Source organism: Vidua chalybeata, chromosome 15 (assembly GCF_026979565.1).
Source record: "Vidua chalybeata isolate OUT-0048 chromosome 15, bVidCha1 merged haplotype, whole genome shotgun sequence".
In the NCBI taxonomy this organism is placed as follows: Eukaryota; Metazoa; Chordata; class Aves; order Passeriformes; family Viduidae; genus Vidua; species Vidua chalybeata.
In genome coordinates this window covers 3,669,495-3,694,710 of record NC_071544.1, presented here as the reverse complement: position 1 = coordinate 3,694,710, position 25,216 = coordinate 3,669,495, and the positions used below count along the sequence as shown (strand labels likewise).

The 25,216-nt window shown below is 38.9% G+C and overlaps 1 protein-coding gene across 1 annotated transcript in view; it reads left to right on the top strand.

Moving 5' to 3' along the window:
• Positions 1–25,216, top strand: part of DOCK2 (dedicator of cytokinesis 2) — a 155,322-nt gene that overhangs the window by 126,406 nt on the left and 3,700 nt on the right. Inside the window, exons 35-51 of the mRNA XM_053956912.1 lie at positions 385–470; positions 3,384–3,540; positions 4,715–4,755; positions 6,083–6,173; positions 7,224–7,343; positions 8,937–9,026; positions 10,234–10,338; positions 11,145–11,286; positions 12,946–13,027; positions 15,252–15,336; positions 16,851–16,937; positions 17,256–17,432; positions 17,948–18,031; positions 19,976–20,113; positions 21,604–21,731; positions 23,253–23,433; positions 24,728–24,848. Of these exons, the coding sequence (XP_053812887.1) occupies positions 385–470; positions 3,384–3,540; positions 4,715–4,755; positions 6,083–6,173; positions 7,224–7,343; positions 8,937–9,026; positions 10,234–10,338; positions 11,145–11,286; positions 12,946–13,027; positions 15,252–15,336; positions 16,851–16,937; positions 17,256–17,432; positions 17,948–18,031; positions 19,976–20,113; positions 21,604–21,731; positions 23,253–23,433; positions 24,728–24,848 (1,915 nt within the window). The remainder of the gene's footprint in view (positions 1–384; positions 471–3,383; positions 3,541–4,714; positions 4,756–6,082; positions 6,174–7,223; positions 7,344–8,936; positions 9,027–10,233; positions 10,339–11,144; positions 11,287–12,945; positions 13,028–15,251; positions 15,337–16,850; positions 16,938–17,255; positions 17,433–17,947; positions 18,032–19,975; positions 20,114–21,603; positions 21,732–23,252; positions 23,434–24,727; positions 24,849–25,216) is intronic.

Sequence of the window (25,216 nt, the reverse complement as noted above, 5' to 3'; positions counted from 1 at the left end):
TCTATGTAAAAAACTAAGCTTTATTTCAATGTAGGTCTCCACTAATGCTCTCCCTGTGCCTCTTGATGTGTTAATGACTTGTCAAGAACCCTGAGGAAGATCTTTCCTACCTTCTGAACAGGGTGCAGATGTTTGCACAAGGACAAAGTCTGTCTGCAGCTGCAACAGACTCTGAGCTTGTGTCTCATGTGCCCAGTGCAGGGGAAGCTTTGTGAAAATCTGTGTCCAGGCTTTCAGCCGTGCTAAAAGCCCACACCAGAATATGCCCAAGCATTTAACCTTTGGGAATATGGGACATAATTATACAAAGGTACATTTTTGATGCCATGTTGAAGTGTGTTGACCTCTGGATAGCTGCTCAGTGTTTTGATTTTTCTTCCTTAGTTTGAAAATGAAATCATTTTGAAGTTGGATCATGAGGTGGAAGGAGGACGAGGGGATGAACACTACATGCAGTTGTTTGAGTCCATGTAAGTAGTGCATGAGAATAAATAGAACAAATGCCTTCAGGATGTGTTTCTGTTTTATTGTTCCCAGTTCTCAAGTTGATAACCTTACCTAAAATAGAATCTTAGCAACTTTTTTCATGAAGGGACTGGAAATACCATAATGCTTCACTACACCTGGTTTGCATTGAAGTTTTGCTCACTGAAATTATTTTCCTGGCTGCTTTTCATTTTTTTGTGCTTCAGCTAAATTATGAAGTTATACCTAACCTGCATTTTACATGTCTAGATTGGAATCCAAGGGATTATTCAGACAAGTCTGAATTTAAATAAGGCTTTGTGATGTTGTGTGCATGTTTTACTTCCTCAAAGCCTGCTACCCTGTATGGGTTGTATTTCTGGGTAGGGGTAGCAGTCTTTACAAAGTCACATCTCTCATCAGATGAACCATGAAAGCTTTGGGTACACACACAGGGGACATAAAGAATCATTTATTCTGTTTCTTTTTGCAGCAGCTTTTATCAAATTTGAATGTTGCTGTCTAGTTTCCTTCAGGATTTCCCTTAGAGCAAACAACCCCAGTCTTTCAGTTTATCATATGGAATGTTTTCTGGACGTTCCTACAATGTCTCCATCTAGTTTGAAATACTACATTGCCTTAAAGCTGGAGAGACTGTTCAAACTGAGACTTGAGCTATGCAAAAAGCAAAGCTTCCCTCAGATCTTGTGTATGTGACCCTTTGAAGTTCACTCTTTTTGAGCTGTGGAACATTATTTGCTTGCCTTTGCTCTTTAATTCCAGAGCTTTTCTTGGAAAGTGGCACTATCCAGTTAAACCCCATCTTTCAGCAGCGCAGTTAAGAGTGCCATCAAACACAGTGCAGAGCTTTTGATCTCCTGCCCTTGCAAGGCCCCCTTCTTGCTCTGACATACCTGCCTTTTCCCCTTGGTACTGTCCCACTTTCTAGAAGGCCTCAAGTTCAAAGTTGCCACATTTCTAAAGATACAATGCATCTTATCTCCAGATTTTTTTGAATGACTTCTGTAGATTGAGTGTTGGACCTGCCTGTAGAGGACCTGTTCTCTCAGTTGGTTTGGTTTAATTCTTCCTACATTTACACCTTTCAAAGCAGGGTTTTCAAGCCTCTGTCCCCAACTCCCTGGTCCAACGGTTCCAACCCAGTTAAATTTGCCTCCACGTTTATTCATTTGGTTATTTTTTCATCAGCTGATCTCCTGTAACTCTCTGCAACCCTGCACATTTCCAGGTGTCACCTGAAGGCAGATATTTACAGCACTCAGACTGCTGTGCTCTGCTCACCTCTGCAACCAACATCTGCCCACACTGGTGGTTGCTGGGAACTTTTCCACGCCCATAATAATAAATTAAACAGGTTCAGCAGAAGTTTAATCAAGCACTGCCACGCTTTTGTCCCTAGAGCTAAATGTGAGTGTGGCCCATGAGGGGTTGTGACCTGTCCTGGCCAGTGCCCAGGGGAAGCTGGGCTGATGTGGGACAGTGCAGAGGTTGTTCTCCACAGGCAGAGTACACAAGGCTGCACTGCCTGGGGAAATGCAGGAGAATCAGTGCACAAGTTGTGCCATGCCACTTGTCCTCAGGCTCAGAAAAATACTTCTGGCATGTTTTAGTTCCTAATACAGGCACAAGAGGAAATGGCACTTGGCAGATTTCCAGTTCCCCATCATTGCAGTGGCCCATTCTATGCAGTTGTTTTTCTCAAGCTTTATTGCAATTTTTTTTTTTTATTTAAAATTTTCTATTTTTTTCAAGCTCTGTTTAAAAATTCAAAGATTTCTTGCTCCCTCCTGGGCATAAAAAAAAAAAGCTTCTGAAGTTTTGTGGTCCTTTTTATTGGGACTATTGTATAAAGCTGAGCAATACAACTTTTTGAATCTTCCCTCAAGAGACAGGCATTCTTCTCTCCTGTACTTTTTGTAGTTCTTTATGTGGACTCTGGTTCACCTTTCTTTAGTGACTGGAGTTATGTACTTCGTGCTGGGTGAGACCCAGCAATAGCTTGTGGTTTATGTCAGTTTTTCAGCTTGTGTTGGGAAGAAATTTGATGTCTTGGTGCTTCGTGTTCATTGTGCAGTCAGGGAACGTTCACAGCTCTGCCTTGTTTGCTGTTACTGCCAGGGAACCTGTGGCAGAAATCCACAATAGTCACTTGAATGATGGCTGTACTTTCCTTCATTAGTGACTCACAGTGTTTCTAATACTTGTAGATGTAAAATCACACCATTTTCATGTATAATATTCCAGTCTCCTATGTGTTTCTGAGGCTTTCTTACTTTCTTTCCCACAAACATCTTTTAATGTGCTCCAACCTTTTTTGTCAGTTGTCAGCTCTTAGGCCCTTTAGTGTTTCCATTCCATTTGCAGTGTATTTTATAAGCCATGTGTCAGTTATTGATTTAAATATTTCAGTTTCAGACCAGTCAGACAAGAGCAATTGGAGTATTCTGGTTTTGTCTGCTGGCCTCTGTCCCTCCTATCTTATACAACATAAATGTTCTTTCAGACATCCACGTACACATTCCCTCTGTGTCAGGACAGTGACTCCACTGGAGCTGCACAATCCAAGGAAGAAACTTTAGATGCTGCTTTTACTTTGTTTGAGTTGGAACTTTGTTCCTGGGTATTCTGCAGAAGTTCCATTCCAGACCTCTTCTTCGGCTGCCAGGCTAGGGGAACAAAGACTTTCACACTGTCGGGGTCATTCCAAGCAGGCAAACCCTGAACAACAGGAAAAGTAAATGTTTCTTTTATTTTTTTTTTTCCATTTGACTTATATGCCATTTGACTTCTGAATATCTAAATTGCCAACTCACAGAGGGAATTTCCAGCGCATTCTGCAGTTGATTTAGATCTAACTCAGAATTGTACCAATTGTACCAATGTTTCTGTACTTGCAGCCTTACAGAGTGTGCCAAGCAGCACCCTGGCATTTCCAGCCTGGTGGAAAGCTTTGTGAGCCTGGTGAGAGGGCTCCTGGAGAGGCTGCTGGATTACCGCGCCGTGATGAGCGACGAGAGCAAGGACAACCGCATGAGCTGCACCGTCAACCTGCTGGTACGTCCTGTCCTGGCTCTGGATAACCCAGGAGAATCCCCCTGAGGAGGGGACAGCACTAGAGTCCATTTATTGAACAGGAAGGTAAATCTTCCTGAGGCAGGAGTGGGTGGCAATGTTCTGTAGTGATTTAAACTCTGCAGCAAGAGATTTTTATATCTTTTGCACGGATATATATGTGAGTCTGAAAGCAACTGAAAACTTTGGTTTGTGTGCTTCATCTACTTTGATTCTGTGGATTTGCTGCTCATGTGCCTGTACAGGCTTAATGGGACAGTGGGTTCTTGACAGAGTCAAGCTGTGATGAGGAGCTGACCCACTTGCTGCTTCAGCATCTCAATAGTTACAGTTCTCAAATGTGGGCAGGAAACCTGCAAAGCACCTTTGCAGTTGGGTGCCAAAAGGTTTGAGGCTCTGATCTTGTCCTAGACCCCTCTGACTTCTTTTCTATTCCTGTTTTGTAATGAGGATACCGCATAGAGAGATTCTTCCTCCATGAAATTCCTCAAAGCTGAGGAGGAACCTCTCCCACCTTTGAATGATTACACTCACACATTCTGTTCCTCAATAATCACTGTGCAATGTGATGTGAATTTCTGCAGCTCTTCAAGAGAACATCCTTGTCATACCATCAATGGTCTTGTCAGACCATTTTGCACAGCCTTAGCAACTTGCATTCCTGCAAACATGTTATGGTGACAAATGATGAGCTTTATTCCTGGAACTGGCCCCTTTAGAGGTATTGTACAACAATGCTCCATAACTACAGTGTTACACATCTGCTTTAACACATACCAGCGTCCACCAAGTGTAGCTGGAGCATGTGGTTTATTCTGTTAATGCATTTGGATAACCATATTTTCCTCTTCTCCAATAGAAAAATCTTCAGTAATGATCCCACTATGAACTAGGAAAAGTATATGTATGTATAAAACCATACATATAACTAATGAAAATATTAATTGAAGAAGTAGTTCCAGGTTTAAACTTCAGATAGACTGTAAATAATCTACATTTCACACTGTCTATGCTTTCTAGCTACCAGGGAAAGCAAAACCTCAGTCTATGTGTGTGTGTATTTTATATATATATATATATATATATATATATATATATATATATATAATTTTATTGAAGGACATTAGGAGGTAACTTTAAATATTTGTGTCCCTAGAATTTCTACAAGAACATTAACCGTGAAGAGATGTACATCAGGTATGGCAACCACTCTATTGGATCTCTTTTGGAGAGGGCAATTAATATTGTCTTGTGAGTTTTGGTTTTATCATTGTGCTTGGATTTCTGTATTTATTGTTACTTTACTATCCCAAATGACTCTGTGGCAGCCCTGGCCTCATCTGCATTCTCACTCTGTTGTTAGTTTAGCCTTCAGCAACTGGAAATCTGTGCTATGTATCCAGAAGCAGCATTTTATTCCACAAGAATTAACTTTTAATTGATCAAAACACTTAACATTCATTGTCTATTGTTTAAAATTAAGAAAGTGCAGATAGGTTTGAGGGAGAATGTATGACACATTTAGTGTGGCAGAGAAAACATTCTGGTTTTGTAGAATGGCCCAACTGCTGAGTCTCTTTCAGAATGCAACACTCCACAGGCAGGGTTACGGCTGAGGCATTTTCTGTGGGAACTGCAAATTCCTGCAGGTGTAGCATGGCCTCTTGCTGTCTCCAAGAGTTCTGCACGTGGACTGCAGCAGATCTTGCTGCTTCAAAAGCTCCCTGTTTCCTGCCTGTCCTCTCCTGCAAAATCTGTAGAACAGAGCCCAGAGTGCCAGCTGAAATGAGCCCTGGAGGTGATTCAGAGCTCACCCTGGAGCTGTGAGCCAGAGTGGCCAGGGGGAGCAACGCTCCCTCAGCTGTCACTGCTCAGGGGGAAGCTTTCTGTTGGGCTGGCAGCTGGGAATGGGAGTGCCTTGGGCTGCCACAGCAAGGTGTCAGAGCTCCAGTGTCCCAAAACTCCTGGTGGGAGATAGAAGGATGGATGCAATTTTCTCCCTGGCTGCTGTAGATGCAGCTTGAGCCCCATGGTGGGCAGTGCCCGTGCTGGAAGCAGCAATGCTGCCATAGGGATCCAGGAGAAATTCAACTTAGAGCAACTCTTCTGTCCCCAACACCCCCAGGGATTGGGCTGGTATTTTCCACTTTCTGCTTCCTCCTGTGATGTGCTGCAGTTGCATCTGTGCCCATGAAGAAGCTGTGCCTGCAAGGGCTCCCTGAGGAACCCTGCAGGAATATTAGCCTTGGAGGTCTCCCAGACCCCGAGTGCAGCCATCCCTCCTCCCTGAGGAGGAGCTGACCACAGCTCACAGGAGAGCTCCTCCTTTCCTGCACAACAGTTCAGCACACAAAAGGAACACAGCAAAGTGTGAACAGAGCTTCAACCCCCCTCAGTGTCCTTGAAGAGTCTTTGGGGAGTCATGTGTGACATCCACGGAGTTTGCTGTTATCTGGAACATTTTGACACTCAGTATTCCACTCATGCCAGGCTCCAGTCTAATCCTCGCTCTCTCCTCTATCAGGTATTTGTATAAATTGCGAGATCTTCATTTAGATTGTGAGAATTACACAGAAGCAGCATACACCCTTCTACTCCATACGTGGCTCCTGAAGGTTAGATTTTCTAAACTCAATATATAATTAAGCTTTTGCAGCATTCAATTTGATATTCTTAAGTGAATATTTTAATCACTGAGTTATTTTCCACCAGGGTATTCAAGTTTCTAGTTAGAAATCCTGCAGTAGGTCGCACAAAATTAACATTAATTGTTGAAATTAAATTTTCAGTAGGTGATTAAAAGCCATATATTGCTGGAACTAAATATGGTAGAAGAAATAGTTTTCCTTTAAAGTGAGAACATTGTGTACAAATGTAGCTTTCATTTTGGTAATTTCTTACTACCCTAAACATAACAGTTATAAAAATTAAACACAGTTTCAGCTATCACAAGAGGACATCTAACTTTTAATTTTAAATAATATGGATTACATAAACAAGTTATGTGGGCTTTCTTTTGTAGCTGGTAATTAATTATCTTTCACTATAACTATTGTTCATTACCAATGTAATGGACAGTATCAATTAAAGTGGTCAGTAAGATCAATTTCCATTACAAGGGGGCATTCCAACTTTAAATGTTCTTCAGCAAAAATTTGATATTTCTTATGGAATTTACTTTAGTGAAGAACTATATAAATTTGTGCTATTTTGCTTAAACTTAATTTTGATTTTTTATGATCATACAAATATGAGATATATTGTCTGTATTGGTATAGATAAGAACAGTATGTGAAATATTTTTATACAAAAAATCTAAATCAAGTCAATCAGGATGATACCATTGGGGGGAAAAAAAAGGAACTAATTTTCTCACATAGATTTTTATATAAAATTTGTAAGTGGGGCAAGGATGGGCAGGTATAACATTTTTAAATATTTTTAAAATATTTGGTCTAGTGGTGGTTATGACATGAAATACAGCACTTGTCTGAAGAGGCAGTGAATGCAATCCCTGTGCCTTTCCCAGTTTGTCTGTGGATGGATAAAAAAGACTTGGGAAGAAAACACTTAGAAGAGCCCAGGAGACCAGACCTTATTGGAGGGGAGACTTTGATGTGAAACACTGGACTTGAAAATTCTTTTTGATGTGTTCTCATTCTCAGTGGTCGGATGAGCAGTGTGCACCCCAAGTCATGTCAACAGAGTTCCAGTGCTCACAGACCTACAGACACCTGAAAGAGAATTTGTATGAAAAGATCATAGAATACTTCGACAAAGGAAAGGTAGGTCTGGAGAATTCTTCCCTCCAAACCTCTCTGCTGTGCTACTCTGAACAGTTGTGTTTAATGAATGTGCCCTGTACAAAACATTTGTGAGGAAAAGCTTCTTTGAAATGTGGGTCAAGTAAAAATTGTGTCCTGGAGGCTTATTCCCAGAGATATCTGTTCCATAGGAAGATGTTCTTTCCATGACCTCATTCACAGAGAAAGAGCTAATGTCTCAGTACATTGTCACAAGCATCTCTGTCAGGCACCAACAAAATACAATAAAAAATGTTGAATCTCCTTCCCCTTACAAAGAAAAGAGCATGGACTACACAGATTCCATTTCTAAACCACTCGGCCCTTATCTCAAAAGAATCCAGATGGTTCAAAATTGACATATTTGTTTCAGAGAGGACAGAGAATTGTATCCTAAACTTAAAATGTTGTCGAGTGATGCTCAGTACCACAGTTTAGTTCAATTTAAGACCAAAAAAATGTTAATAAAATTACCTGTCAGTGCAATGGCATTAGAGCTGAGAATTTTAGGAATAAAGCAAAGGACTAGAAAGCAGGAAGAAACTCTGCAGTGCCAGATAATTAATCCCATGACCCAATACAACCTTTAAGTCATGTCTTGTTCAGCTGCAGCCAAAGGTAGGAAGGGGGAAGGCAATTCATTTCTGCTTCTGCACAAGAAGCCCTTCTTATAATTCACAAGGTAGAAAGTTTCAGCTTCAGCCTCTCGGGTTTTCTGTTGGCATCTGCAGTAGCTGCACTGCAGCAGTGCCCACCCGCTGTCCCAGGAGAACCAAACCCTCCCAGTTCCTGATCTGCAGCACTCAGGCTCAGCCCAGGCTCGGGGGTACCTGGCCAAAGAGCACCTGGCAGCACGTGACAATGGCCTGGTGTGTCACTGGCAGTGTCCTCTCAGCAGCAGAGAGTTCTGCTCAGGACCCCCTCTGTCTCTTCTGAGACAGAATTTGAGAAAAGTCCTCACAAGAGTTTGTTCCTGCTTTATGACCACTTTGGTGAAGTGCTCACAGCAAATGAGAAAAGCAGTCCTGGTATTTCAGTGTCAGTCACTGTCACAGGCAGCTGGAAAATTGTGTGGAAAGAAAAGCTGCTCCTCTGGGCAAGTGGAAATTTAGCTCTTGTAGTTATTTAGCTGTCCTAGACAAGGCTCCCTATGATTATGGCTGCTGCAGGACATTTTGTTAAATGGTGTGTGTTTTAAGGACAGGCAGGTGTCAGTCCCCTCATAATCTGTGCTTGGGGTATATTCTGAATGTTATCACCTCTGTGATTTACTCTTCTTTTTTTTCTTTAATGTATCTGAAAGGCTAGATGATTTTTTAAAAAATGTTACTCTAATAATAAAGTAAGTTTACTTAGTCCTTCCTGTAATGAATCATAAAACACTTTTATTTTTTAACATTAATCTGCTTTCCTTAAGTTTATGATTGCCTTGAGTCTTCAACTCTAAATGTGCAGTTAATAAATGACTGCACTTTAAAGACAGCATAATCAATAAAACTGCAGTTAAACTCTGATGTGTTCAAAACTTGTTTGTTGGTACAGGATTTACTTTTTGAATCTGTGGTTGCATTGCAGATGTGGGAAGAAGCCATATCTTTATGCAAGGAACTTGCAGAGCAATATGAAAAGGAGGTCTTTGACTATGAACTTCTAAGTCAAAACTTGGTAAGATTATATACAGATCTTCAAATTATTGCAGTCACAGAAAGTAGTGCTTCCCAGCTATCAAACAACAGAGCTGCCTGTGAGCTTGTGATCTAAAATGGATTTTTAATTCATTTGTTGAAGAGTTCCTGTTTCACTGTAGCAATCCAGTGGTAAAGGTTCAGAAATAACTGTTGGTTAAAGTTGCATGAACATCTGTTTATGGAGGTATTTTGAAATGGCTGTAGATGAAATAAACATGTTCTCACCTAGGGAAATTTAAAGGCCACATTTCAAAGTCTCTGTACTGCCCTAGGGTAGAAAGAACACCTGGATGAACTTTTCCTCCTAATTTTTTCTTTACTTTTTAGCAGCTTGGATCTTGACAAGCCTGAATAATTCGATCCTAATCAGGACTGTGGAAGTATTACAGCACAAGGAATTAGAGCTAGGTCCAAAGGATAGGAGGAAAATTTTAAAAGAAAATAAAATTTGTTATTTGTTTTCATTAAAATTGAATGAATCAAAAAAAGGAACCCATTCCCCACAAACCTTTTTTTTCTACTCTCAATATTTCATGTTTGTATGATTTTTAACAATTGTTTAAGGCTCATTCAATAGATATCCCTGAATCTTCCTCAAAAAAAAAAAAAAAATTGTGGGAATCAAAACAGGATGTCCTTGAATGGTGCTGTGTATGAAGAAAACTTCTTTTGCTCTGTTTTTATCTTGACTTCAAAGACATTAGACATTTTTGCCAGTTTAAGTTGCAGTGCTGTGTTCTCACAGACATAACACCTAAATGACACTTGGTATTTTATGGAAGAACTTGTTCTAAACCCTTTACATGGTGTGTCCCTGTAAAACGAGCCTAGGGTAAAAATTGGAGTTGATCCCATACCTCGGGAAACATTTGAGGCAGGGAGTTTTTCCAAATGTCTTCTTTCAGTAATGTTATCAGTGGCCAGGGATCACTTTGTTTGCTTTTCTCCTAAGTTAAGGGTAAGCCCAGTTCTGAGGTCAAATGTTAAAGCTGAAGCCACACTCATTCCACTGTGTGTTATATTTGCATATAAATGTAAACAGTGTTTAATGTCCCCCTGCAGCATCCTGTGTGAAAACTGATTATTGCTGTAGCTCATCAGCTGATAGCTCTTGCATGTGTAGTAGAGGTTAAAAGTGCATAGATAAAACCCCCAAACACAAGTACAAATGGTTTTGCTTTCAGATCCAGCAAGCAAAGTTCTATGAAAACATCATGAAAATTCTGAGGCCTAAACCAGACTATTTTGCTGTTGGATATTATGGCCAAGGATTCCCAACATTTCTAAGGGTAACTTGATTAATTCATACATTTGCATCTATTTTCATTCTTCTTTTCTTTCCTATTTTCCTCATGATTAATGTCCATATTCCTTTTTTGAACTCTAATATGCTTTGAGCTGACATGTTCAATACCAAGTGTCTTGTACTGCTCTCAGTTTTTTCCTGAATGGCAACAATTCCTACTTTAGGACAATTGTGGTAAGTTTGAACTGGTTTTATTCAAATATGCTGAATCTACTCTCTAATCTTTACTTTTCTCTGGTTTTGACTACCATGAGTGAAATCCAGGCTCCAAAGGGTCTGGTTTTTCAAAGAAACCTGACAAACTTGGGAAGTGGTGCACAACTGGATTGTTTTTTAAAAGGTCATTGTTTTAACCACAGTAGTGCCTGAGTTCAGAGCATAAAAACAACCTAAATATTTGATGTTTCCTACTAAAACCCTCTCTTACATCCAACAATTAAGAGGGAGGCTTTCTTCACACTTGGACAGCAATAAGAGGCCCTGCTTCCCAAGTTTAAAGGCCAAAGCTGCCTTGAAAACTTTGGGAAAACAGTGAAATGATAGGCTGGTGTTAAACCGCTGTAATTGTTTCTGAATAATAAATCTTTGAGTCCAGAATCTCTGGAGAGTCAGTGCTGCTTTCCAGCCCCTGGTCAAAATGGTGTTTGGCTTTAGAGCTGGTTACTACTCAGAAAACAAACCCCCATTCCAAAACCTGGACGCTGCTGCATCTTTGTGCCAATTGCCACGAAACCGCCACGTCAGCCTCAGCACCACCCTGCCCAGGCAGTCACTCCTCATTCCCTGCAGAACAAAGTGTTCATCTACCGTGGCAAGGAGTACGAGAGGAGGGAGGATTTCCAGGCCCAGCTGATGAGCCAGTTCCCCAGCGCTGAGAAGATGAACACGACTGCAGCACCTGGAGAGGACGTGAGGAACTCTCCTGGTCAGCGTATCCTTGGACACGTGGGAGACTGAGAGGGAAGGAAGGGTTGGGAAACCTTGCTGTTAGCATGAGTTTATCAGTGTGAAACAATAATTTCCTGAAAAGGTTGAAAGTCTACCGACGTGGCAGCTCAGTTTGCAGTTTTGCTTACACGTCTTCCATGTCTTTTCTGGTTTGTTCCAAAGAGAGCTCCTGTTTTTCTGGCAGCTTTAAGGAGTTGAAGTCTGTCTCTTTCATTCATCATAGAAACATTTAGGCTGGAAAAAACCTTTAAGGTTGAGTCCAACCATAAACCTTGTTCACCCATGTTCCCAAGAGCCACATCTACATGTCTTTTAAACCCCTCCAGGGATGGTGACTCAACCCCTTCCCTGGGCAGCCTGTGCTAGGGCTTGACAGCCCTTCAGGGAAGAAAATTCATTGTAGTTTTTATATGGTTTAGCTTTATTTCCTTCAAATGGCAAAACCAGTGTCGTGCACTTGAAGAGAGCTGGTTTAAAGCAGCAAATTTTCTGTTACCTCACATTCATAGCTGTTGTGTCTTGATGTTTAATTCATGTCTTTCTTGAGCACTGCTCTGACTGGCACCACACTTCAGTGTCACCTCCATTTCTTGGCAAAATAAACATGTCCCAAGACCCGCAGAAATTGTCTTAGGAAAATTAACTTGCAAACGTTGTTAACCAACTTCTAGAATGGCCTCGATTTTTCTTGGTTAGAATAACTCCAATTATCTTTTTCTTCTGATTTGAGTCATTACTGACTGAGCAGATATGAGATCACCTCATTGTATCAGACTTTTCTCTTGCATGCTGATTTTCTTTTATTCATTTTCAAGGTAATGTTGTAACACTTCACATACTCTCTTGAGTCTATTAATCTGGAACTTTCTGGAGTAGAAAAGGGAATACTTTCTTTTCACACTGTTGGGACTGAAGTGGGAATATTTACAGGTTTGTCTAAAATAGTACATTAAGCTTGAAAGCCAGGCTCTCCCAAGTCTGTCTTGTCTCTTAACTAATTTTTTTTTTTTTTTTGGAGAACACATGTTTCAGTCCTTAGGGTAGAATTTGCTCATCTATTTGCAAGGAGCAGGAGATAGGCACTACTTCTGCACTTATGCAAAAGGATCTAACCAGAGGGCATGAGTTTCAAACATACTGAAATATGTAAGGATGTGCTATATTTACTTACAAATACAGTGTTCAGATTTTGAAAACAGCATTTCTATAAAAAAAAGGAAATCTCAAGTAAAAGGGCTGATCAGTTACAGATTTCAAAATGAAATGTTAACCATCATGACTTTATACATGCCTAAAGCTACACAGTGAAACTGTTAACATCAGAAGTGGTTGATGTTATTTTTGTAAGTTGCCTGAGCTTAAAAATTTAATGAATGAGTCAGTGTGATAAATTCAGCTGCAGATATTCAAGCTCAGGAAATAATAAAAATATGCAGTTCAGAATTAATATGTATTCACTGGTTACTACTGGCAGATTTTTCCTTTTTTGGCCAAGGAAACTCCAGAAATGAAACCCTGAACACTTCAGATTTTTCATCAGAAAATGTCTTTTTTTATTATTATTTTTATTTTTATTTCTCCTGCAGCCTACAGTATTTCATAGTAATAGCTAATAACATGCCCTTAACTTTCACACTTTCAGATATCCAATGTTTTACAGTGCAGCCAGTCCTGGAGGAGCAGCCTAGATTCAAAAATAAGGCAGTGCCTGATCAAATCATAAAGTAAGTGAATTTCTGTAGTAGACAGTATATTGAAAATCAGTCCATATTCCTAAATTGACAGCCATTATTTTGTGGATTCAGTCATTTGCCAATGAATCCTGGAGTTTTTGTTGTCTTAACTTACTGACTTGTGTATTCTTAGAATCAGAGAACAGTTTGTGAGGGAAGGGACCTTCACAGGCCACCCAGTCCAACCCCCCAGGAACACTGCTCAGAGCTCCATCCAATCTGTCCTGGATGTTCCCCAGGAATTCCATGGAAGAGCTTGTACCCATCTACCACTGAAGAAATAACTCGTGGATGTTCTTTCAGGGCAGGGAGGTGGAATCTGTGCTTTAGGTCAAAGTTATTGAGTTTTCAACACAGCTTCTCAGACAAGTGGTGGGAGAGGGCTCTTGGAGGTGACTGGCAGTGTGAGAGTGGTTGAATGCAGGCTCTGGAATGGTAGAATCTTGTTGTATCTTGTCTGGTCCAGAATACACGGTGGCAAAATGGTTTCTGCTGGTGCAATGGAGTATGGGTTTTGTAAAGGAATAAGGGAAATGAATTGACCAAAGTGTTTTGAGAACAGACTGGCCAAGAGCTGCTTCCAAACCAGTTGTGCCCTTGGTCTGCAGCCCTCTCTATGGAATCTTCACTGAAGTAGCAACTGACTCAGAGTGGAAAAATGAGAATCACCTCCCCATATACACCAAAGTAAATTAAGCAGATCCAAGCATAGGTCTGGTGTGACAAGATTTTTAAATAAACAAACACAGACCCAAAATCAACCTAACCCAAAAGGCCACAAAAAATTGTGGTTCTAATTTCAACTTCAACTAATTTCAACTACTGATTCATTTGAAAAGCAGTAACTGAAAGGCAGATTATAAATGTGGTCCTGTTGGACCAGATTTAGGTGTAGAGCCAGCCACATTTCAAAATGCTTCAGTTTATGTAGCAAAGTGTTCCTTGTAAAGTACAATCTCTGCCCATAGGGGAGATTTTGTAATGGTTTGTCTCAGCTGCAGAATTCAACCAAACTGCTGATTACATCTGGCCTTAAAGATTTACTCTCATGAGTTTACTTTATTGGGCATTTAATTGTTCGTTACATTAGGTGATGACAATGCATTTATTCTATCAAAGAGCTTCAAAAGATCTGTCCTTTCAGATGGAACTGCATAAAGGGATCTGACTCAGTGTGGCAGTATTTTCCAGTTACTTTTCTGATGAAGAAAATCTTAGCAGTTTGGGTCAGAAATCATAGTTTCCTATGAACTAACATATCATTATTTGCTCAATGCAGATGTTTGGGGCTGCTCTGTTTTTCTGGGCTTTCAAAACATGGTTCAGTTTTACTGGAAGAGATTTCTGAGATTTTTTCTTTTTTCTGCAAAATTAACTTTTACTTAACAAGGGTTTAAATTTAATTCATCTTAAAAACAAATACTAAAAACCCAAAAGAGAGATTTTTCTCTGGGTAGCAAAATACTTAGCCAAAACTCAAAATACTCAGCCAAAACTGCAGTCCCAGTGTTAAAAGCCATGTGGTTGCAAGTTGAGTGGAAAGATGTGCTCACAATGATGGAGAATGAAATATTAGCTTAATATAACAGAATTTAACATGAATAACATGACTTTTACATGAATTTGCAAAGGATTCTTTACATTGGTGTACCCCTCTACAAGCACTTATATACATTCTATTATCTATCTCAAGAAATGGTTATTAATGGCTTCAGTTGTTTAATTTGTTGAATGTTGTTCAGCATTGAGAGCAGGATCGTTGGACAAGATTAAATTGCTTTTTCATGTGCCATGTTCCACTCCAGAAAATACCTGCTCTGCCCAGTCAGTTCTTTTGAATGAAAGAGGCTCTTTTCATAAACCAGGATGAAGCTGGCAAGCAGGGCATATGCCACAGAAAGATAGGAGAGGAAAAATCTCTTCTAGTCCTCCTATAGATTTGAACATTAATCTGGAAGTTCTGGAATTTTTATACCTGGGAAATACACCCAGTAACAAATTGAAACTTAATACTTGTAAAATACTGTGTGTTGACTCTGATTTATAGATAAAGTAGCTACCTTCTGAGTTTCCAGTAAAGTAATTTTTTTTCTGAGCAGTAAATTTACTTTTAATTAAAAACTCAACTACTCAAAATGAAATATTTCTCTGTGATAAAAAGATCCATTAATTTCTGGTTTCTGTATTTTACAATAGTAATTTAAAAATCTTTCAGCTTTTATAAGTCAAACAACGTGCAGACGTTCCACTATTCGAGACCAGTCAGAAAAGGATCTGTTGACCCTGAAAATGAATTTGCTGTAAGTAAACTAATGACAAGGTGATGGATGTAGTTCTGGTAACTGTGACTGAATTTTGATCCTAGCTCCTTTGTTAGGAACAGATTACTCACTATAGACACCTTAATTTAAAATCTGGTTCAGAAAAACCAAATGCAAGACTTCTCTGTTTCAGCACTACCCCTGTGTACTTAATTATGCATCACTGTTCCAGTTGCAGGTAAATGTTATGTAGTTAAACATGTTCAACGTGTTTGTGTTAAGCAGGAGCATTTTCTGGTACAGATTTTCATTAGGAAACAAGGTGACATGTAAATAAATATCAAGTGCTTTGCTGCTTGTAGTTTGCAACACTTCCATCAGCTGCCAGGCTGGCAATGAGGTGAGTGCTGTCTGCTTTCATGAGTCCTGTGAAATCTCACCTCGTGAGAGAACTGCCTGTGTCATTTTTACTCCTATGCCTAATGGTGGAATGCTGAGGAATGGCCTTCACTCTTCAAATATTTTAAGAAATCTACACCACTATAAATTACATTTCAGTGTTAAGCACAAAAATGTGGTGTCTGTATTTTTATTTTACAGGTATCTGGTATTTTATGGTTTGTTTTGAAAAGCACCCCATCCGAGCCTTATGGCTAAAGCTGTGCTCTTGGCATACTGCTGGGAAAAGCCATTTCTTTCCAAAATGTACAATTTCTGTTTTTTGTGTGCTGATTAGCACAGTCAACACTTTCATGTAAGAGCTTCCTACCTGCTGTTAAATCTACACTTCAGACACAAACTCTACTCTGACATCCCAGAATGTATTGTCAAGACTCAGGATGCTTCCTTTGCCAGCCAGAGAGTTTTGGGCCCATTTATGAATATACCTTGAAATGGTTTTACAAGAACTAAATTGTTGATGTTTTCATTGCTGAGGACAATAGATAAGATGCATGTTTCCTTCAAAGAGGTGGAAACTGGGACAGCTGGAGTCTCTTCATTACATCTATTATTGTATTTCTCAATGAGCTGATACTGAAATAAGGAGCAGCAGGGTAAATGTAACAGTGGCTATTCCAAACTATTCTAAAATACCAACAGCCAGTCTTGTTCAGAAAAGAAAAATGAGAGGAACATAAAAAGGGTCAGAATTCTGGCAAGTTGTTATAGGGCTATTACTGCTTTTAATTGCAGAAATACCTTTTGAATGTGGAGGGAAGAAATATAATCTGGGTAGAGGTGAGAGCAGGTCATTTAATGGCAGCCATTCCATCTGTAATAGCAAAAATAGGGGTACAGACTAAAAGATTCAAAGGTAATTTTCTTTTTGCCCTGCTTTGTGCAGGCTTTGGTGCCTGAAGATGACCTAATCTGAAATCAGGAAAACTATTTATTCAAGCTGCTGTGCTAGATTCAGTTTGCAGTATCTTTATATTCAAAAAAATATGCATATGTTTCCATCTACATCCATTTCACTTTGACATCTCAGAAGGCAGAAAAGATGAAAGTTTCAATCCTGAAGTATAATTTTCTCCTGCTATGTCTTTTAATAGTCTATGTGGATTGAGAGGACCTCATTTGTTACAGCCTACAAACTTCCAGGAATCCTGCGCTGGTTTGAGGTGGTCTCCATTTCACACGTGAGTATTGATGTGCTCAGGGCCCATCCAACTTGCAGCTGTTGAATCCCCATGTACAAACCAGTCTGCAAAATTATCAACAAGGCTACAGTTACTTCTTTTCATACATTCAAAGCCATTATTATTATTTACATTTAATCTTTCTACTGCTCAATACAGGATCAATAGGTCTTATGCCTGATTTATAGTTTCAGAATTGAACGAGTCTGCATGGGTTTGCTGAATTGCAAAACTGTTGTTCATGTACGTGAGATTTATAAAACCAAAAAGACCTGTTTATATGTTTATAAACCTTAGAAGTTTTTTGTTTCTTTGCAGTGCACAATTAGTCCTCTAGAAAATGCTATTGAGACTATGTCCACGACAAATGAAAAGATTTTGATGATGATTAACCAGTACCAGAGTGATGAGAACCTCCCTATAAATCCACTTTCCATGCTTCTGAATGGAATTGTTGATCCAGCTGTTATGGGTGGCTTTGCTAAATATGAGAAGGTAGGAGCTTTGGAGTCCCTGCAAAGAACACTCTCAGGTGCATCATTTCATAATCCTCCTACGTCCTTCGTTAAAGTGGCAGTGCAGTGGGGATGGGGAATAGGAAAGCCATCATTCCATCACTTAAAGGATCCTCATATCCTCCTTTCCTGGTCACCTCTGTCTCTGAAATCAAACCAGAATCACTGAGCTTATCAGCTGATGTAAAACATGATATTACAAATCTGTGCCTTTTTAGTTTCACTGTAAACTTAATACAAGAAATAATAATTTGGTTTCATAATAAGGGTCTCAAAGTCAGAAGTGCTGGGTAAAGACCATATTTTTAAAAAGTTCACCTCAGTTCCTAACTCAGGGAGGAATTATCACCAGCAGCATCTGGCTAAGGACCATGCATGTGTCTCTCCTCTTTGATGACCAATATTATGATTACCAGCTGGGCTCTGTGGATTAATGCTTGATTTCTTTACCTGTCAAAATGATGGACTGTATTTTTTTTTTTTTTTTTGTCTAAGGCTTTCTTTACAGAAGAATATATCAGACACCATCCAGAGGATACAGAGAAGCTGAACAGACTCAAAGATCTGATTGCTTGGCAGGTAATTTCTCAATGACAGCCACCACTGAGGCTTCACCAGGGGTTCTTTGTTCCATTCCTGTCTAGCAGGAGAACACAGCATTGAGGTGATTGTGTCATTTCCACCTTTTTTTAACCCCTGAAAGGTATTTTGTAGAACACATGACCTGGAATGGATTATCAGAAGCCACATATAGCAGGTTACATTTATAGTTAAAAGGGATGGGATTTCCAACTTGGGTTGTATTCCTGAAGAGAAAACTTGAGAGCATGAGAAAAGTCAAAATGATTTCATGACTTTCTGGAGTTGGCAAATGTCAGAAACTCTCTTGGGAAACTCCTTCCTAGAGTATTAGTTTTTTGTGGAGGATTTTTTCTTTCTTTCTTTTTTTTTTTTTCCACTAGAAACATGAATGTAGTGTTTGCTGCTCTCAGGAATTATTTTCATGCTCAGTGACCCTTCAGGATGTCTGCTATGAGTCTTCTGTGTAAATAGCATGGAAGACTATAAGTAAATATTGTTATCTGTATCTCCAGAGGAGAACTGAATATTCTCCCTATACTGGCAGCACTGAGGTTATTTGGCTTTACTATTTATTATTTTATATACCATGTATATATAATAAGACAACCAGCCTGCAGAACCCTTTTGTCCTCAATCAGGAAAATAAACCTATGGAAGGTGGTAACAGAAAAAAACTCTATTTTTGCTAAGATTCAAGGGAAAATGGCTCTTTTTGTTGACCTGATAATGATAATGGAGCAGAAAAAAAACCATGACCTCAGAAATTATCCATTCTATTTCCATTAACCAAATAGCAATCATTGCTATCAATAGATAGACAGAGGGATGGAAAGAAATAGTGAGAGCTCATCTGGGATTTTCCTATCAGAAATGAATGGCTCAAGGTGTTTCTACTCATGTTCCATGTCTCATTTTTTGTACTTATTAAAACATCTCTGGAAACATCCAAGGTCAGGTTGGCTCTGAGCAACCTGGTGGAATTGTCCCTGTCTATGGCAAGGGTTGGGCTGGATGACTTTTAAAGGTCCCTTTCAACCCAAACTATTCAATTATTCTATGATTTTTCTCCCTCTTTCATAGATAAGAAACAGCAAAAAATTTACTGTTCATTCCTCTCCCAGCCTTGAAATGAGTCTTCCAAATAGTTTCAGTGGAATTGTTTGTACTATTTCCTTAATGATTTTGAAGTTTCTTCCTGTTTCATTTTGATTCATCCCGGTTTGGTTATTGAGTTGTACCTTTACAGTTTCTCCTGTGTCATTGCCCACCACAGCTCTGTGTGTTGTGTTCTGGCCATCAGAATCACTCACTGAATTCAGTGGGGTTGACTGACCACAATGTCACCTGGCATTAGGAAAAAATGGGTAATTTCTACCTATCCCTGCAAATCCCTCTAAGCAGAGGATTCTAACAGATCTGCCAGTAACAGATGGGCTATAATACCACGATTTTAAAAGTTATATTGGAATTGCACTTTCATAAAATATGATCCACGTGACAGGTGGATCAATGTTCACAGTATTTACTGAGTCAGAACACAAAAAGGAAGCATGGAATCTAAATGGATTTTACAAAAAATCCCAGATATTAATGCAAAAGAGTTAAAAGATGAAGAAAAGCAGTTAGAAAAGGTTAGTGGCAGAAGGGGAGCTAAAAGTATTTTGCACAAATCTTGTAGCATTAAAATATGTAGAAGAGAGAAAACAGCCTCTGTGAGGCTGATGAACCAACATTTTTCAGAAATTTACTGGGAAAACTCATTTTCCATGAGCCTTTTCAGTCTTGTATCTGCTGCTCCAAGCTGAGATCAATGGGCAAATCCACCTGCCACTCACAGGAAGAGTTTTGCAGTTGATTTCCCAGATAATTTAAAGACAGCCAGAGAGGTTGTTGGACCCACTTGAAAAGTCTCACCTTTTTTCTTCTTTTGTTCCTCCTAAGATACCTTTCCTTGGGGCTGGAATTAAAATTCATGAAAGAAGAGTTTCTGATAATCTTCGTCCTTTCCATGACCGGATGGAGGAATGTTTCATGCAATTAAAAGTTAAAGTGGAAAAACAATATGGAGCCAGAGAATTGGTATTGCTCTCCTTTTAACCTCTACCCAATTTCTCTTTATTTAACACACATCTTGTTCTAAACAGAAACATGCTATATTTTTTTTTTTTTTGCTTATGGGTTTTCTTGTGATATAAAGATAGTAGGATCTGAGTTGTATCATCCAAGAGCTGATTCAATTCTCTGACACATCAAATATTCCTCATTCTGGAAGATTTTTAGTATATTTTATTACAACTTAAAATTGCAAGGCTTTTCAGCCTTATTGAGGAAATAAAAGCAAGTTCTTATGTTCATTTGTAATTTTTCTTAGTGGTTTAGGGCTTTGATCTGCAATGGATGTCTCCTTGTGCCAGCCACTTCCAGCTGTGTTGTGAAGTAAAACATGTCATGTGTATAATGCTATAAATATTAGTTGAGAACAAACTGAAATATCTGGGAATTGAAGGATAACTTCTGAACACAAACTCCCCAGACAATTCTTGAATAAAATATTCTATCTGAGTTGTGCAGGCTAGCAAGAATGACATTGCCTGGTTTTTGTGATTACATGCCAGTTGATTTGGAAATTATTTTATATTTTTGCTTTCACCATTGGTGATTTTATAATAGGATTTATTTCTTCTGTTATAAGGAGAGTAGCAAGTTTCTAACTTAAATTTTGGATATGTGCTGTATTATACACCTGTATGATGAAATTTCTATATATCTATCTGAATATGGTTTCTATTTTGCAATAATAGAGGCTGTAGTTGCAATAATTTACTTGAAATCATGTAATGTTGTTATTAATTATATATAATAATATTGTTACTATAATCATGTAATGTTGTTATTTTGATTTTACTTGAAATCATGTAATGTTGTTATTAATTATATATAATAATATTGTTACTATATATAATATATATTATGTATTATATATTATATAATATATAATGTATATAATATATAATACATGATAATATAATACAAGATAATACAAGATAATAGATCTTATAAGATATATATTATATATATAATACAAGATAATATATCTTATACTGCAATAATATATATTATTATATCCCATACTATACTGCAATAATATTATTATATATTTATAGCTAAAATAATGTAATGATATTGTTATCATGATTATACATAATTATATAAATATAATGCTATAATAATGTATTATTATGATAATATTATTGCAATAATAATTGCAATAACAGAGGCTGTAATCCACAATCAGAAATCTTGCCTCTTGCTTGAACCCTCCAACACTCTTAGGGACCAACACTTAAAAAACCCAACCTATTTAAAATATTGCAGAGAATGTACTTTTTGAATTGAGTTTGGGAGGTTGGAGAGTAAGAATTCATCCAGACACAGGATAAATCACAGCAATTAATGGGAATTCTTGAATGCCAGGTGTTAAACTCGTGCACAGTGTTCAAGGCCTGCTGTGAGGAGGCTGAATTAAGAGCCAGGGGTTTGACAGGATGTGTTTCTCTCTCCGTCTGTAGCCAGAGTTTGATGACAAGAGGGTGGGGCGGCCAAGGTCGATGCTGAAATCCTACCGTCAGTTATCCTTCATCTCCATGTGCTCCATGAGCTCGGACTGCAGCACTCCCAGAAAACCTGCTTCAGAAAGGTTGGTTAGAAATACAGTACAAATTCTTCTTCAGTCCTGTTTTTTTAATCCGTTTTATGAGATGAAACAAAAAGATTTTTAAAAAGGAATGAAAAACACCAGCAGCCTTTTCAGACTTTACCAACATTATTTTTAACTGTAGCTATCACTTCCTCCATGCTGAAAACTACTGTGTTTCAATCTGAATAGACAAAATGTGTTCAACTCTTATTGAAAAAAAAAAAGAAAGAGTGGTATTTCATTTTCAGAAATGAAATACTTTAAAAATCAAATTACTTTTCAAAAATGTACCAAGATCTGGGGTTTTTTTGCAAGTTTGTTTTTAAACACCTTTTAACTTAATTAGCATCTTTTTGTTTGTAAAATGTGAATAGGAAAGGAATAAACTTTACAAATTTGAAAAGGAGGTGGAAGATTTTAGTAAAGTCTGTAGTAATGTAAAATGCTTTGCCTAATGGAAAACAAAGAGACTTTTAAGTTTGAGAGAACAATTATAGGTATAGTTTTTTCATCCACAAATTGTTTTGTTCACTTTATAAATTATCTTTCAGGCACACAAAACTTCTTCCCAAACAAGGTCCATATAAACTGAACTTGTTGAGCAGTGTTTGATTATTTTTTAAACATCTGATCTCCCTTTCTGAGTAGCTCACTTTGAAAAAGTCCAGTGGTGTATGACCCCAATGTGGAAGGGTTGGTTTTTAAGACACCCCTTGTTCTTCATTGAGATTCCTGAGGCTGCTCCTGGCCCTCGAGAAGGGTGGAGCAGACACCAGGACACGTCTGACAGAACCAGACAAGGCATCCTGCACCTGCTTTTAGTTCTTAGGATGCTAATTTGTTTCTAGGAAGCACAGGACAACAGAGTGACCACACTTGTTGATTTATCAATTTTTATGTTGTAACCTAAATTCAGTCCCATGCTCCAAAGGTTGAGAAGGGAGTAAAGCCAGCACCAATTTAATGGGCTTTTTTTTTTTTTTTCTAATGAGAAGTAGCCCAATTTTTAAACTGTAAAAATTAGAGGAAGAGAGAAGGTGTAAGGCAGGTTAGTCTCTGGGTGTGTGCATTCTTGTCCAATATGGTGAAATAAATAGGAGAGTGCATTTAAAATGTGGCTACAGACAGCAATACTCTGTTCCCCTTTGGTCCTTGCACAGCCTTGTCCATGCCTCACTTTCAGCACCACCATCACCACACAGCAACTTGCCATGTGAGCTCTACTCTGTTTAGTTTAGGAGTTCTTAAGCTGATGCACAAATCTTTAAACAGGGATTTGAGCGCGTTTTAATATTTTACGTTCTTTGCTAAATTTTAAGATGGTGTCACACTGCCTGAAGGCATCTTATTCGAATCTCCAGGTGCCAGCACTGAAGTTTGCAAGCAGTTTGCAAGACTGCCTAGAAAGTAGAAGGACAGAATGACCTGCATTTATATTTCATGGGGAAATGACATCAGAATACCAGCAGCTTTTAAAATATCACTCAGCAACTTGTACTTTTCTTTCTTTTGCTCCTGCAGCTTTGATCTGGAAGCAGTGCTACCAAAGCCAGGAAAAGCAGAATCAGAGGAGACTGCTCCGCAAAATAATCCTCATCCTGAAGTCAAGATGAGAAGGTCCAAAAAAAGAACAAAAAGAAGCAGTGTGGTGTTTGCTGATGAGAAGACAGCAGCTGATATTTCTATCACTGAAATGAAATGTGTATGTTACTTATTTAGTGTTTCATAATCCATGAAAAAGAGGACATTACCCCTTTCCTTAGAAAAAGAAAAATATATCCCAGAGAGCTCCAGCTGTCATAAAGGGAAGGATGCAGGGTGCAGAGATGATCTGCCCTGCCATGAATGAAACATGCAAGATGCTGTGGAGGAAACAAATCAGTGAGAAAATCAGATCATCTCTCCTGGCTTCTGGTGACAAATACCAGAGCTCCAAGGCTGCAGATTCTGGAGCCTGGTTAGCTGAAAAAGGAGCACTGTGTGGGGAGGGTTAAGCTGCTTTCCTGTGGAGAGGCAATTGACTGTGCTGACATTTCACGGCAGCTCCTCGCAGTCAGGGCTATTTCAAAAGTGATGAGCCCTGGACGTTTTGTACCTTGTTATGGAACATGCAGCTGTTAGGAAACTGCAAGATTGCAAACAGTGCTCCTTAAATGGTGCCAGACTGAAGTTTGGAAGTGCTGGCACCTCTCGCTCCATAGATCATCCAAGGGCTTTTATTGCCCTGCTGGATCATTACAGAGACTTATGTCACTTACACTGGGCCTTTTTTATATACAGAGTTTAATCCTCAGGAGAATTTCATTTTAGTATGTGTCCTCTAGATACACAAGCCCCATCTAAATTAAAAAGCCAGGCAGTAACAGATTGTCAAATTACATGGAGGGAGCATAAATAATTTGATCAAAAATGTTTGAAGGAATCATCAAAGGTAAAATGAATGGAGTAGAAGGGAAGCACAGAGAAACTCTTGGATGATTATGACTGTCTTACACTGCATGTCCTTGTGCAAAAGAGAGATAAAGCACAGCCATGCTTTGAGAAGCTCTGATATACAAAACCAAGTAACACCTTTGGCTTTTGATAAAATTAGATAACACATACACCAAACTGTGGGGATCCCACTGTGTATTGAGTTAGAGGATTTTCTTCTGCTTCAAAAAAGCAGTGACCAGGCTTTGCAGCAGCCAAGCTGGGCATGTTAATGCAATAGGAATTAAAATGAAATGTTTTCAAAACTTCATTTTACTTTGCAGATCACACCTAGATTTGTCTGATGGTATTATGCCAAAAATAGGGTAGGAATTCAGATTTCAGATCACATAATATTACTTCTGTAACTTTTTTAGAATTCTTTTTTTCTATGTAGAATGAGAAGTTTTTATCTAACTGTAAATTATTTGCAAAACTGTTGCATGTTTTTAGATTGTACTTCATACGACACATGAAACAAAGTCTCAGTCCATCATTAATGTTGGGGCTTTTTTATTTAACAGCTGTCAAGGAAATACGAGTTCATGAGTGACACCAACCTCTCAGAACATGTGGTGGCACCTCAGAAGTCTTCTGTCCTCAAGCAGATGAGCACTGTCAGTCGTTCTATGCCAACTATCCCAGGTAAGGTGCTTACCCTAGGGTGAGAATTCTGAACTTTAATAGGATGTTGGGAAAACAGCAATGAAGGGTTTGCTCCAAGCAGGGCTGGCAGCTCTCTCCACCCTTGTGAAATCCACTGGGACAAAGATTATAACTGAAGAGTGTATTGTGCATGAGAGGCTGCACTGCTCCAGATGCTGGGTAACACTCTAGTACCTTGTGCCAAAATGTAGGTTCTGTTACTCCTGGAGCTCCAAATTTCAATTCCTTGTGCGGTGTGAGCATTCCTGCTGCCTAGAAAGAGGCAAGGTTTATTCAGCTTCCCTGCTCTGCAGGGTCTCAGGAGCACAGACAAGGGCTCACAGCCAAGGGCAGTGTGTGAAACAGGG